Here is a 14,163-nt window from a genome sequence, read left to right on the forward strand (position 1 = left end):
GCCTGAGAGCAGCCATCTTGGCCAGAAGAGGGTTAACAAATAGGTCTCTCAGCTTCTTGGGAGCCCTTGGGGCTGTAAATATGAGGAGCTGAATGGAAAAATGCAACCAGAACATTAATAAGGCTCCATGATGGAAAAAGGGCACAGCCTGGTACGCACCTCCCACCATGTGTTCTGGAGTTTGGTTAATGGGACACCATCTAGGAAATGTAAGGCACACAGAAGTAGCTGGAGGAGCTCATAGGAGGCCTCAGTGCTGGAACAGGGAAGCACCCACCTGTACAGTTTGCTCAAGGTAAAGGCTCACAGGGGACCACCTCATGTGCTAAGGAAACGCCACAACACCCACCTGCCCTCCAGCCACACTCACAGCAGCACCAACCAGCATACTGCCGAGGGTCACCTCCAACCCACATGTGGGGCTGTTCGGCAAGACTGGGCTTGCTCAGGTTGATACCTTCTCTTCTCCATGTCTGTAAGAACCTGTTGATTTTAGGGTTTCCATTCCTTATTTTGAGCTCAGAAACCTATAATAAATTAATGTTATATAATGTACTTTGCAATACAGATAAATTTAATCTTTGATTGCAGCTTAAATAAACTAGCCCTGCTGACTAGTCAAGAACACCCCACAAGCTCCGGCTAACCCAGAGTTATACATATTGATTGGCAAGCTGATACTGGTATGTTCACTGATCTGCTGCCTGATGCCAAACAGGAGAGGAAATGGCTGAGTTCTTCCTCCCTTTCTCTTGGCAGAAGCACTCGTTTCACTTCTTCCCCTCTATCTAGCTACTGATTTATTTTTTTCATTTGTAAGGAAGAGTATATTAGCATCCAAGGATTATTTTGGCCAGCATTTTACAAATTCCTTTATTAAATAAAACCCTTCAATGACTGCTTTATCAGACCTTTCTTGCCTTAAAATTATTTTACTGGCACCACAGATCAAGAGGTCAGCTCTTTCTTTTCACACACAATACATTATGCCTTCTGTTTAAAAAGTAGAAGACAAAACCCTGTTTTCACTTAATCAAAGCAAAGAGAGCAATGAGCTGAACTATCATGTAAATTTCTAAGGCATTTACCAGTCTTGACTGCAGGCCTGAGTTAACTGCATGTCTTCTGACATACCGTGGAGATCGCAGACAACAATTCTTAAAATCACTTTTATGTTCGCATGTATCTTAATTGCAATTTATTTGTACAGGCACGGCATTTTATAAAGAAACTTAAATTGGATTAAATAGCAAGAGAGACATTTATCCATTATTCCAATGGACAGAGGAAAAAATAGCAGTTGCCTTGAAAAGTTCTGTGACTGATTTGCTGATTTCCTTCCTTACATTGTCAGTCCCACTTGGAAGTTTTCCTCCTCATATACCTGGACCCCTCACTGTCGATTGCTTCATACAGGTCCTTTTTATTCTCTACTGTTGCATGCAAATAACCAAGGTAGGCCACACAGAGGGTAATTGCTATGAGTCCAAATGCCATCACAGGTTTGTTCTGACCAAAAAAAAAAAAATTAGTACATTTTTAGTCAAAACATTTTTCATTCATCACAAACATTACATTCTTCAATCTTAGCTTAGAAAGTGAACAGTAAACTATTGTGACATCTCCAAAAATCATCGCTGCCTTCTTATAGATTGATCCAAGTAACTTTAATAAGCAGCAAGCAGGGAGACCTGATTTTCTGATAGCAAAAGGAATTCCCTATGAAAAAGACAACTCTCATCACATTGCCCAGTGCTCTGTCTTTTGCTGGTTGCAAATGCTGCTTCAGCATGAATGAACAGGCCAAAACCAATTACTGAAGGTAACTATTACAAGTTCCAACTTGTACAACTTCTAACAGAATTCATCTGGATATAATACTGGGACAATGTACCCTGCTCCTGTCAAGCAACCTTGATTATATTCCTCTAAAACAGATCATGTATTATCATCATAACATCTACTCCTATTATATGCACAAAATTTCACCCAGTCTTGCTGGGTTCTGCTACTGTAAATAAAACCTGAGTATCATCAACTTAATTATAAAGGCAAGAAAAAGAAAAATCCAAAATATTGAAAAGCTACCAAAAATCTCCTCCTTTCATACCAAAAAGCTTGCATTTTATGATTTGTTCCCTTTTAAATATTAAAGAGGACTCCTATTACTTAACCTGCCAAATTACATGGGTAATATGCCTGTAAACAATATGCCTTTCCTGAAAGCAACTGGGCTAGGTACAAAAGAATCACACAATATAACAATGAAATAAAAACTGGAATAAACAATGTAATGTTCTGGGCTCTTAACAATCAGAGTGGAAAAAAGTAAAAATATTTTTAGTTACATTACTGAGTAGTTTGCATAACAAGAGATGGTTATATAATACACACAGAATTCCAACGATTATTTTAAAGCAACCGTGTATCTCCAAGCGTATTTAGCTTTTCTCAGTATGAGCCTCTTACAGGTTTAATGAAAAGCTCTGGGTTCACAGCTCGGAAGAGCATAGTTGTTTGAACACTCCTCAGTCCTGGTTTTCTCTCTTTGGGTGTTTCATTTTCATTTGGAGGTTTGGTAGAAGACATTTTCATTAATGTTGAATACTTCCTAAAAACAGAATGAAAAATATTTTTATAAATGAAATTAAATTTTTTTAATAAAAAACCTAAAAGAACTACATTGACTGAATAGGAGTTCACAGTCAGCTTGTCTTCTTACAGCATAAATTTTTGTGTATATATTAAATGATTGCCTTTGGTGTTACCTAACATTCCCAGCTTAAGCACACTTATTTTCAATCTTGTCAATTTTGTGCATCCTAAAATTAACTTTTGGAGATGCACATCTTTACACAGCAAATGTAAATTTCCTGATAATGGGCTTGGGGTTTTTCACTTGCCTTTGGCTAATGCTTTAGCTACCTGTGGACCAAGCAGCAGTCTTCAGGCTAAAAAGACAATATCAGGGCACACTCTTGGGGGTTTTTTCCGTTTTTTTTTTTTTAAATAACCTTATCTGTGTCAGGACAGCCTGCACCCTGTTGTAGTGTGGTCACTCTATCCACCCACCCCAGCGGCCCTAAGACTCAAGTCTCATTTTCAAATATGAAGGGCAGGTCACCCGCAAGATGCCACCTGAGCAAAGGTGAACAAAACACGCCCTTGGTTAACCCCGCTTACTGGGGGGCAGAGGAGACACGGTGCTACGGCCCCGTAGTTTACACGACTGGGGCACAATTGGGGGTTCCGGGGCAGGATTTACAAAGGCAACCCAGCAATCGCCCCGAGCCTCCTCCCGCAAGGCCCCAGGCACAGCAGGGAGGTCAGGGCAGCGTGGAGGTCGACTAAAGGCGACCACGCGGGCACAAGACACTGCCAGGCACAGTGGGGCACACCGCCGGTCCACACGTGAGGCGCAACCTCCCAGCAGCTCAGCCCGACTCCCCCGTAGCGGGCCCCGAGCAGCACAAACCCTGAGGGCAGCGAGGGAAAGGGCAGAAACCTCCCCTCGGGCGGTGAGGGGGCTCCTGACGCCGCTACCGGCTTTAGGCCGGGGACGAAGGAGACAGTTTCCCAGAGGAAAAGCCCGGCGGGGACGCCCGGGACATAACGAGCGAGGCCAGGCCGCCACCACCACCGCCGCGCTCCAGCGGTGCCTCAGAGGGCGGCAGCCGACGGTTAACGCCCCGCGAGCACCGCTCACCGCCCCGCGCGGCCTCTCACCCCCCTCCCCCGCCGCTACTCACCCCGCGCCACCAACGGGACCTCCCCCGCCGAGGGGGGGGCCGGGGCCGGCCTCCGCGTGCGCGCTTGCGCCCCCTCCTGGGCGGAGGCCGCCAGCGCGGGCGGGAGGAGCAGGAAAGCGGCCGGGCCCCGCCCCGCCCGTCCCCTCAGGCGTCCGGCGGAGCGGGAGGGGTTTGGGAGGTGCGCGTCCTTCTCGGCCGAGGTTCTGGGTCTTCCTCCCCAAGCACAGCTCCAGATACTGAGCGGGAGGTGGGGGAAGAAGGTGGCTCGGTCGGAAGAGGCGCAGTTCACGGCTGAGCCGCTCCTCAGCGCCCGGGCAGGCGCCGTCCCCCGCGACCCCCGGCCCGGGAGCAGGCGTGTGCTGGCGGGCGTTGACTGTTGTAACGGGCAGTCAGTCCCTGGCAACCCCCTGTAAACTCCCCGAGAGCTGTACAAGATTCGTTCAGTTGGTGCAAATCTTGGTACTCAGGCTAGCAGCAACTGTATTTTAAACGGGGGAAATGGGAAAGGAGAAATGGTGAGATTCCACCGCCTGTTGATCCCAAGTGCCGGCACCGGGATGGGGTGTTTCATGAGGAGGAGCGCCTCTGAAGTGCGGTCGTTTGAGCAGAAAAATACGCGGCCATTTAAGCATCCAATTTCTGTTATTTAGATCTGAACTCAAGATTTCAGGCGTCTGGAAACTCCTGGTTACGTAAATGCTGCTTCGCGGCACTGTTTTGTTTTCTGTTATTTGTAAACAGTAAAATTAATAAAATTATCTGGATTCCAGAGGAAACGAAGCCCATGCAATCGCATCTGCCTGCTCGTGCCTCCCTTTCTCTTTCTACTGACTTCGATGCCATTGGGCTGTTAAGCCGCGTTCGAAAGAAGAAACTTCAAATTTTGGAAAACCCAATACCTGGGGGGTAGGGGGAGACCCAGATTAGTGCTCCCCTAAGTAACAGGCGGGCAGAACTGAGATGTGTTGGGTAATATTACAGAGATTTAGCTGCAGCCAGCTGGTGGATTAGTAAATACGTAGCTCTGGACTCGCCAACCCCAGCTCACGCTTTTCAGCATCTGGGGGGTGTGTCAGAGGATTTTGGTGGAGTGTTTGGTTATTGCAGCCACAGAGGCAGAGCCGGACAAGCATAAATGTAGAGGTATCCAGGCTCTCAGAACCACTTGCTCCATGTTTTCTTTTGCAGTAATCAAACTGCATTATTTTTTTTTGAAAGGTGGCAGAGTAATAGGATATTGCATGTTAACTTGTCCTTTCTAAATCCAGATGGAGTATCTAAAGAATTTTTTTTGCTGTGTGTAAATATCACGAGGTGAGAAAAATAGTAGGGAAATAAGTTTTAGTGTCAAGAGAGGATTGAGTGGTATGTCTGGGTTTTGTGTCAACATTTAATTCACAACATACCATCTGCTAATCTGGTAGCTATTGTTTTGGCAGCATATGCCACACAGCTGATTTTGTTTGGAAACCATTGAGTAGAAAGAAAGTCACTTCTGAGCGAAGGTTCCTGCTCTAGTTTTGATGTTTGTGTAATTGACAGAAGCCGATACAAAGTTTTTGCATGAGCCTTGGGTTTTGGGAAGGTAGCTTGGTTTTCTTGAGAGAAGGGGGAGTTTTTACAGTACTGTAGGAGACGTTCTGCATACAGCTCCCAAGTAATTGACACATTGTATATGGGAATGCAGAACATTTACATCACCCCACTGGGAAGTGCACTCGCTTACCAGCACATGCACCTCTTCCCAGCAGTTACTGTCATTAACTGACCCCATCCACGCAGATAAAACTTCTGACCCAAAGTCAGCCAGGGTCATAACAATATTTTCCAGGCCATGGTAGGATGGGTTTATGCCAAAACACACTTGCCTGATAAGGGTGGAGAGGATTGTTAGACAGCTGCTAGTTCTCTAGTACTTCGCATCTTTCTTATAAAGGACAGGTAAGTCCCAGACATCATTGACAGGGGAAGAACTCGTACACAGTACAAAGAGCACCATCAGCTGGAGAGAAAATATGCACTGTAGGAAGAGTTGTGGGATAAGGCTTTATGCGAAATGAAATTGGGTTTTGATGTGTGTGCTGGTACTCAGCGTACATTGAGCAGGTGCCGACTAACCAGATTAACTCTGCAGTGAAGAAAACCTTGGACTGCTTACTGCTCCTAGTTTTGCTTTATGACTGTGGGAAAGCGTCTTATTTTATCTTTAATGTGAATATTACGTTGCTATCATCTGACCCAACAGGATGTTGAAATGCCTATAAAGTTGCCTGGCATCTTTTTATAGAAGAGACTCTATAAAGGGTAGAACTGTAAACATTTGTGGTATTTCTGAGTCACCCATCCTCTTAATATCTGAGTATATCTCCTGAAAAGTAACCACACAAAAAACCTTTCCTTTTCCAAACCGAAGGCTGTTGCCGAGACTTATTTTCCCTTTAAATAAATTCCTTTGGGATTCCGCATTTGGTATTGTGCTGTATGCCGCAGCCATTCAGAACTTAATAGCAGTTTCTGCTTTTCTTGAGACTCGCATCCCCTTATCGTTTGAGCTGCAGAAAAGCCTCTGCAGGGAACAAAGCTAATCTGATCCTGTGTCCCACAGACGTCGTTAGGATGCAATAGGCAGCCTAATGCAGTCCGGGAAGCAGCAGCGTGCCTCTGCATCTTTGCTGATTCACCTCACAGCTCCTGCTTATTTCAAGTACCACACAGGAATAGAGCTTCACGTTGTCTTCAAAACAAAGATAGGATGCCTCAAGCTACCGATAAGCTTACCCCCGCTTTAGAGATACACAGTTACAGAGCTGTTGGGGACACAAAAAATTCTTTTTGTGTCAACATTGGGACTTCAGCACTGGTATGACTAATAGTGAGAGGGACAACTTCCATCACGTGTTTGTTAGCGTATTCATACATAAATGTCTAGTGTGTATTTGCATTCCTGTTTTGCCTGATTTTTACAATGTTTTGTACACTGTGAGTTTCATGATATTTTAGTTACAGAGTTGACAGTGGGACTTTTTTTGTCCTTAACAAGTCTGGAGGCAAAAGGAAAGCAAAAATTAGGAATTACAAGTACTTCCTCCACCTTACTCGCAGCTAATGGCAAGGGGAAATATTATTGCACTGAGGCATGTCACAGAATCACAGAATCACTAAGGTTGGAAAAGACCTGTAAGATCATCAAGTCCAACCATCAACCCAACACCACCATGCCCACTAAACCATGTCCCACAATGCCACATCCACACAGTCCTTGAAAACCTCCAGTGATGGTGACTCCACCACCTCCCTGGGCAGCTTATTCCAGTGTTTCACCACTCCCTCAGTAAAGAAATTTTTCCTAATATCCAGCCTGAACCTCCCCTGGCGCAACTTGAGGCCATTTCTTCTTGTCCTGTCGCTAGTCACTTGGGAGAAGAGACCAACACCCACCTCTCTGCAACCCCCTTTCAGGTAATTGTAGAGTGAAACAGTGAAACAGTATTGTCATATTAAGGGCGTAAATGCAGAAGAAGAAACAGATCTCCAGCTAGACAGAGGTGGCATTGAGAGCTTTCTGTGCGGTTGTTGCTCAGCTCATGCCAGTCTCAAGAGCCCTTATGCTGCTTTTCAGCTGCTACTGCTCATTTGTATCGTTCCTGTTGAAAGAAAGCAGACTTTTCAGACAGCAGCATGCAGTGGTTGGGACCCTACCATTGGCAATCCAAAACAGTTTTAAGGCAATATGCATTTTAAAAACAAAAATCTGTTAGAGTGAATCATCTGTGTTTCATAACGTTATGTGTATGTCTTCTATAACACTTGTTAGCCAGCTGTGTCTCTGAGAGACAAACAAATCACCCAGCCGTGCTTGCCAGCAAAGATTAAAGCAATTGCTATTCTTCAAATACTGATCAAGCTTATAAATCTTTTTAACTTAATTCAATATGGAAGGGAAAATATGCTTGTTTGGTTCTACTTTCATTAATGAGTGGGCAAATTGTTTCCGACTGGAAACAGAATAATATCAAAACCCAAAGCATCCCCTCTGGAAAGAAAAAGCTAGTTTCTACTGAAAAGGAAGAGCAGAGAAACAAGTGCAGCACTGAAGTTGCTCACAACAACAATACACAGCCAGATACTTTAGAGTGGTGTTTACAGCCAAACTTGAGCTAATCTAAGACTGCACCTCCAAAACAGAAGGGGCAAGGGGGGACCTGTTTTCGACTTGCAGTTGCTGTGACCTTCCTTGCATGAGGATTCAGAATTGCTCAGCCTTGGAGTATGCTGATTTTGCTCCCTGGTCCAGCCGAAAACTAACATTGCCAGAGAAGAAAAAAGAAAAGCAAAGTTTCTTTTTCAATTGGATGAATGAGACAGTCTGATGTAAGCAGGGTAATGTGGTTGGGAAGGCAGTTGGAAGTGGGGGCATGGACCAGGACTAGCCTCTGCTTGCAACATTGCGGTCCCCAATTGGCTTAAGCTGTGATAAGTTAAAATCCTTCAGCTAGTGCCCTCTCCGATCTAGGCACCCTTCAGATCTCAGGCAGGGAACACAGCTTCTAGGAAGACTCTGGAGGGTAGAAATTTCACAGGTTTAACAGAGTGAACTCTGCAGTAAGGGACTCTGACATTTTGTAATCTGGAGCTCTTCAGATTTTCTGCACCTTACAGTTGTCTTTTAATATATAAATACCACCATGTAATTAAATACAGTAGAGAATGGCAGTGTCTAATGATTATATACTAGATACGATGGCGATATAACTGTGGGTGCCATAAAGATGTTTAAACAGCTTTGACATTTAAGTGATGGGATTGTAACCATGCAGTTCCAATTACTAAAAAATGGACTGTTGGGCTTTTGTCAGTTTTAGTTTCTGTAAGTGTAGGACAGTTACAACTGCTCAGATGCCTTTAATGCCATAATAAATTTTAGATTTAAAGGTAAATTTTAGCTTTCTCAATACTACAGGTAGTTACAATATTCCTACAGTGATTTTGACCTTTGAATTACTGATGTGAACTGAACCTTATTTGGCTGGCTGTGGCTTTTGTCAGGCATTCAGCAGCAGTACCAGGAGGCAGGCAGCTCCCTCCAGCAGGCAGCTGGGAGGCTCTGCATTACCTGCAGTCCAGGTCCAAGCTCTGGCATCTTCCTTCACCCTCTGGGAGGCATCAGCTTCTCTGGGGATGGTACCAAGGTCCTGATTCAGGCACATGTGTCAGGGTCTGTGATACCCACTTCTCCATAAAACTGCTGAACTTTCACGTAAAATCCCCAGATAAAAGCCACAGTAAATTTAAGCTAAATAAATTACACTGTGAAGAATTCATTTAACAGGCAAGGAGTTCAGGCTTTCTGCTGTTTTTGTAATGTTACCCAGATAGATAAAAATTACTTTCAAAGCACTGATGCTTGGTAAGATGCATTAGACAGGACATAAATTCCTATTCCATTGATTAGTTATTAAAAATAAAGTTACAGGCTTTCTGGTGAGGAGTGGTTCAGCTGCCTAGTCCAACACAGGGATTGATTAGCATGTACAGTAACCAAAATACATTTTAATAACAAAACCCAGGCTTCAGGTACTTGGGAAAACCACTGTAATTTAAAATTTTAATAGAAACACCTGTCTGAACACTTGTGTAATACATTGTTGGGAGTAATACATGCCTAAAAGAATATTTATTTTTAGCAGACAATTCACTTGCCCAAGAGAACATGAAATACAAATCTGACATAAAATGTCGAAGAGCACACAGGGTGGGAGTTAAGGCTCTTAGGTCAGTTATATGATTTCAGAAGGTTACTGTAATTCCATACAGAGGTTTCAAGTTTTTCACATGGACAAAGTTCTTCTGAAAAAAATCAATAAGCCATACTATGAAGGGGTGCTAAAAGTCAAGAAGTATTTCATGAAGACCTTTCTTGCTATTTTGATATTGCAGTAAAGTTAATACTGGAGAGAGAGCATAAGTTGGATGAGATGAAAGGTAGTGATGAAGCAGCATCTGAAATGGGGAGCTAGCCAGATCCTCCAGGTCATTCCTGTAGGAACGGCATATGAAAGGCAGGCTCTTTGCAGAGAGTCTTCTGTGCGTGTTCATGCAAGATTGACGTGGTCAAGTGACTTCTTGGCTTGCAGGTGCACAGCCTACATGTGTCTCACAGAGAGTCACTGATCATTGCCCGCTGCTTTGGATGCCCCAGCGCGCGTCTTCAGGTTGTGCCGTTGCTAACGTGAAAGCACAAAGCATGCAGCATTAGAGTTGATGCCGATGAGCACTCAAAAGATGATGCAGATAAAGTCTGTGACTTTAAACAAGTGCTGTAGTTTTCTCATCTTTCTGATGATAGGAGACACATTATGGTTCTTGTTTGAACAGTGTGCTAGGAGAGGTGATCAGGTTTCACTCGTTTAGTTTATATTACCTAGGAGACGAACAGTTTCCATTTTCAAGGCTTAAATCAGTAACTCCCTTTCTCGGAAATGAATCGTTGATTGTTAATGCCACTAGAAAGCTGGGGTCCAGCTTTAATCATTCACTGAGACGCAGGTAAGTTATAGTTTCTTATTATAAAATATAGTTATAAAATATAGTTTTACCAAATCAAGGAGGCTTGATAATAGCTTCGTGAAAGTGTCCCATCAGCCAGCATAAAACACAGATATAATCATCTTTTCATTGCGCTGTTGCAGTACTTTATAACTACTAGAGAGCCACAAACTGTAGTGTAGCCATTGACCATTGCTTGTTCAAGTGGAAATCTTTTGACTTTGTCAGTTCTTTTTTTTTACAAGTTGACTGAAGTTTTACAACAGCAGCATTACAACAGCAGCCTGAATGAAGCAGTAATACTTATTAATGTTGAAGATCATTTGCTGCAGAGGGAGTTTTTGTTTATAGCAGGAGAGCACGGGAGAGATGGGTTATCTGTTTGGCACGAAGGTGATGAGAAATGCAGTAGTAGTTGTGTGGGCGAAATATAGACATCATGACTTCCAAAAAAATTAAGTCATTTTGGCTCCTTCTAATTTTTTTAATTACACAGTTTACCAAAGTAACGAAGAAAACAGTAAACTGTGTCTGCCCTCTCTCAAAACCCATTCATTGCTGTGGAGGAGAGACCACAGCAATTAGCAGCTGGCAAAGCATCACACTCAGCAGCTGCTGGGTTATTAAATGGTGTTTGTGGTTTCCCTAAATACAAAATGAGATGGGATTTGCCACCACTGGCTATAGAAAAGAATGCTAAGGATGCTTAAGGTTATGAAGCCTTCAGTAAGATGTAGTTTGTAAGTGATATTTTCAGAGAAGTGAATGTTGGGCAGCTAAGGTCCTGAAGCCCAGGGAGGAGGGAGATTTGCCCCAAGCCTCTCAGGAAGCCAATATGAAAGTCAGGTGTAAAAGCCAAACCAACCAGCTCTGGTTTAGTGCTAAATGACCAGATGAGCCCTCTTCCATCTAGTCTTTTCCTTCCTGTAGCTGGTGGCAAATAAATACCCAGGCTGATGTTTTTACACAACATTTGTACATTTTAAACACTATTAAATTGTTTGTGGAATTCTACTTTTAGTATCAGTTATCACAGTACCCAGAGGTTTATCTCCTAATGTACGTAAGGGCATATTTCTTGCTCTGAGGAGTTAAAAGTTAATAATAGGCATGAAGTAGCGAGAGGTTAGAATCAGTAAGCTAAGGAAAATGAAAGCAAGGGACTGGGCTATAAGAAGCCATGGCTCTTTTCTTAGCCCTGCCTCTGATCACAGAATCACAGAATCACAGAATCACTACGGTTGGAAAAGACCTGTAAGATCATCAAGTCCAACCTGAAAAAAAAAAAAAAAAAAAAAAAAAACAAACCAAAAAAAACCCCCAAAAAACCCACCACACAACAACAACAAGCCACAACCCACCCAACACCACACAGCACCATGTCCATCAAGCTACATCCCACAATGCCACATCCACACGCTCCTTGAATACCTCCAGGGAGGGTGACTCTACCACCTCCCTGGGCAGCCTGTTCCAGTGTCTCACCACTCTCTCAGTAAAGAACTTTTTCCTAATATCCAGCCTGAACCTCCCCTGGCGCAACTTGAGGCCATTTCCTCTAGTCCTGTCACTAGTGACTTGGGAGAAGAGACCAACACCCACCTCTCTGCAACCCCCTTTCAGGTAGTTGTAGAGAGCGATAAGGTCTCCCCTCAGCCTCCTCTTCTCCAGGCTAAACAACCCCAGCTCCCTCAGCCGCTCCTCATAAGACTTGTGTTCCAAACCCCTCACCAGCTTCGTCGCCCTTCTCTGGACACGCTCCAGCACCTCAATGTCTTTCTTGTAGTGATGTGTTGGGTGATGCTGAATAAACCGCATCACCTCTTTGGTGGGCATCTCCTCCTCCACAGCATGTGTTTCCTCTATCTAGATTGTTGATGCTTTGAGGAGCGGACCTGGAAGAGTTTATACCAATGAAGTTCGATCTAAAGTGTCTATAGGTTACTTTTTGACGATCTGTGAGAGAAGGACAAACTATTGCTAGTACATTTACATCTGCCATTCAGGGGCCTCCACTTCCACTGGAAGCATCTGAAGGATGAAATAGGTGGGAAACCTGTGGCTCACGTCAGCCTGAGAACCATGGACTCTGCTGCATTACCACTAGCAGCGGTTGTGGCAGAAGTGAACAACTTGGCCAGCATGCAGACTGAGAGGGCTATGTTTGCTCATGGGTTGTCAAGTCTTACCTGGCTTGTTTCTGGAGAGCCTTAAAAAGCAATGAGTATCAATATGATGTTAACGTTACAGCTTTACTTATTTTATGATAAGAGATGGGTTGTCTGAACAAGGGAAGTTTAATTTTTATGACCTCTCTGTTTTCTCTTGGTGGCTTTTTCATAAGGACCTGGAAATCACCTTACATTGGCACTCTCATTGCTGAACAAGAAACAAAGGCATTGCAAGGTTAGTGACTTGTAGCCATAGTTTTTCAGCTCCTATCACAGATGTGCAGCAGTTTGAATAGCTGCCGGAGCTTCCATCAGTTTAAGAGCACACTGAACAAACATCTGCCAGGAACAGTATATGAACAACGAAGCCACCTTAGGGCCAGAGAATGAAGCAAATCAGTGTTTCTCAGCCTGTGGACCTTATGCCTCTGGTAGTCAGTAAGGAAGCAGTGGGTAGTCCATGAAAGAAACACAAAGGCTCCGCAACCACAAAACGGATGCAGACTTCCTTATATCAGCAAACAAAGAAAATAAGGGGAAAATGCAGTTACTAAATGAACATCTGAAGTTAAGCTTCATTATTTGTTTGGTCATTTATGGAAACCATTGTGCCAAAGCTTTTTTTTTCTTTTCCCAATAACACTGACATGATCCTTGGTGTTTAAAAAAAAACCACTGAAATGATGTTTTGACTAAATTGTAAAAAAAATGGAGAGGATGAACTCTGAAGATTGTTACCAACTCTGCTTTTTTATGATCCTATATGCTCCTCTGTGATTCTCTACTTCTGGTCTCTGCTTTACTATCTTTGCCACTGTTTATGGTTCTCTTTCTTCCTGTCAAAAAACCCAAAAAAAGGGTAAGTTGTAGGTGCAGCAAAATACTCCCATTAGCAATGTTTATATCAGAAAAAGAAAGTGGTTTTCCATCTCTCAGCCTGTGAGGATAATCCAGCTTGCTTGTACACTGTTCCCAGGCTCATATTCTTTCTCTTATTTCTCACTGTTCCATCTCCATTTCCTGTAATATTGCACCTTCTTCCTGTAATTTGCCTGCTCTCCGAGCTCTGAGCTGCATGCCCTCTTTGTGCCCCTAACACTTTGGATGCTTTCCCCACTTCCTCTCTACTTAGTCAGTTTGTTCTTACATTTTCTTAATTTTTTCCCACATTTTCCTCTGCACAAAGATACCGTTTCTGTTTTTAAAGTAATTAAATGAGCAGAGCTGATTGAAATCTAGGTGAACTAATTCTCTGAGCAGCTATGCTTTTCAATGGGTGCATTACTCAATGCACATTAGCCAACCTTCTGTAGACCTCATTGAGTGACAGAAATTATTATTTGATGAATATATTCAACAACAATAGTATTACTCAAACTCTTTACTCAATAAATTACATTCAGCACACTCAGAAGTTAATGGTGCATTCAGGTTGCTCTGTTTGCTCAGCAGAGGATGTGTGCAGCCTTAAAGGGGGGATCCAAGCCACTGGTATGTCTGAGGGAAGCAGGGAGTATGGAGGGTCTTCTGGTCACTTGTGTCTCTAGTGAACAGGACAAGGCGGGGGGGTGTTGGTGGAGGAGGGTGTTTAAGTCACATCTAGGGAATAAATTATGGATGTGAGGAGGAAGAGAGATTATCTGCTCTATTTCCTGGCTGGTAGTAGGAGCAGCCCAGGCACTTGTTTTTCATGCTCA

General features: G+C 43.5%; 1 protein-coding gene across 2 annotated transcripts; it reads right to left on the bottom strand.

Annotated features, from left to right (window-relative positions):
• Positions 1–897: 897 nt before the first annotated feature.
• Positions 898–3,786, bottom strand: SMIM8 (small integral membrane protein 8). Of its 2 annotated transcripts, none has more exons than XM_059835606.1 (3): positions 3,750–3,786; positions 2,470–2,611; positions 898–1,509 (listed from the first exon to the last, which is right to left on the bottom strand). In XM_059835606.1, the coding sequence occupies exons 2-3, from the start codon at positions 2,593–2,595 to the stop codon at positions 1,351–1,353; spliced, it is 285 nt and encodes a 94-aa protein (XP_059691589.1). In that variant the 5' UTR covers positions 2,596–2,611; positions 3,750–3,786; the 3' UTR covers positions 898–1,350. The 2 variants fall into 2 exon arrangements, with proteins under 2 accessions (XP_059691589.1, XP_059691590.1); XM_059835607.1 differs by lacking the exon at positions 3,750–3,786 and adding an exon at positions 3,476–3,615.
• Positions 3,787–14,163: the final 10,377 nt, after the last annotated feature.

This window comes from Gavia stellata, chromosome 2 (assembly GCF_030936135.1).
Source record: "Gavia stellata isolate bGavSte3 chromosome 2, bGavSte3.hap2, whole genome shotgun sequence".
In the NCBI taxonomy this organism is placed as follows: domain Eukaryota; kingdom Metazoa; phylum Chordata; class Aves; order Gaviiformes; family Gaviidae; genus Gavia; species Gavia stellata.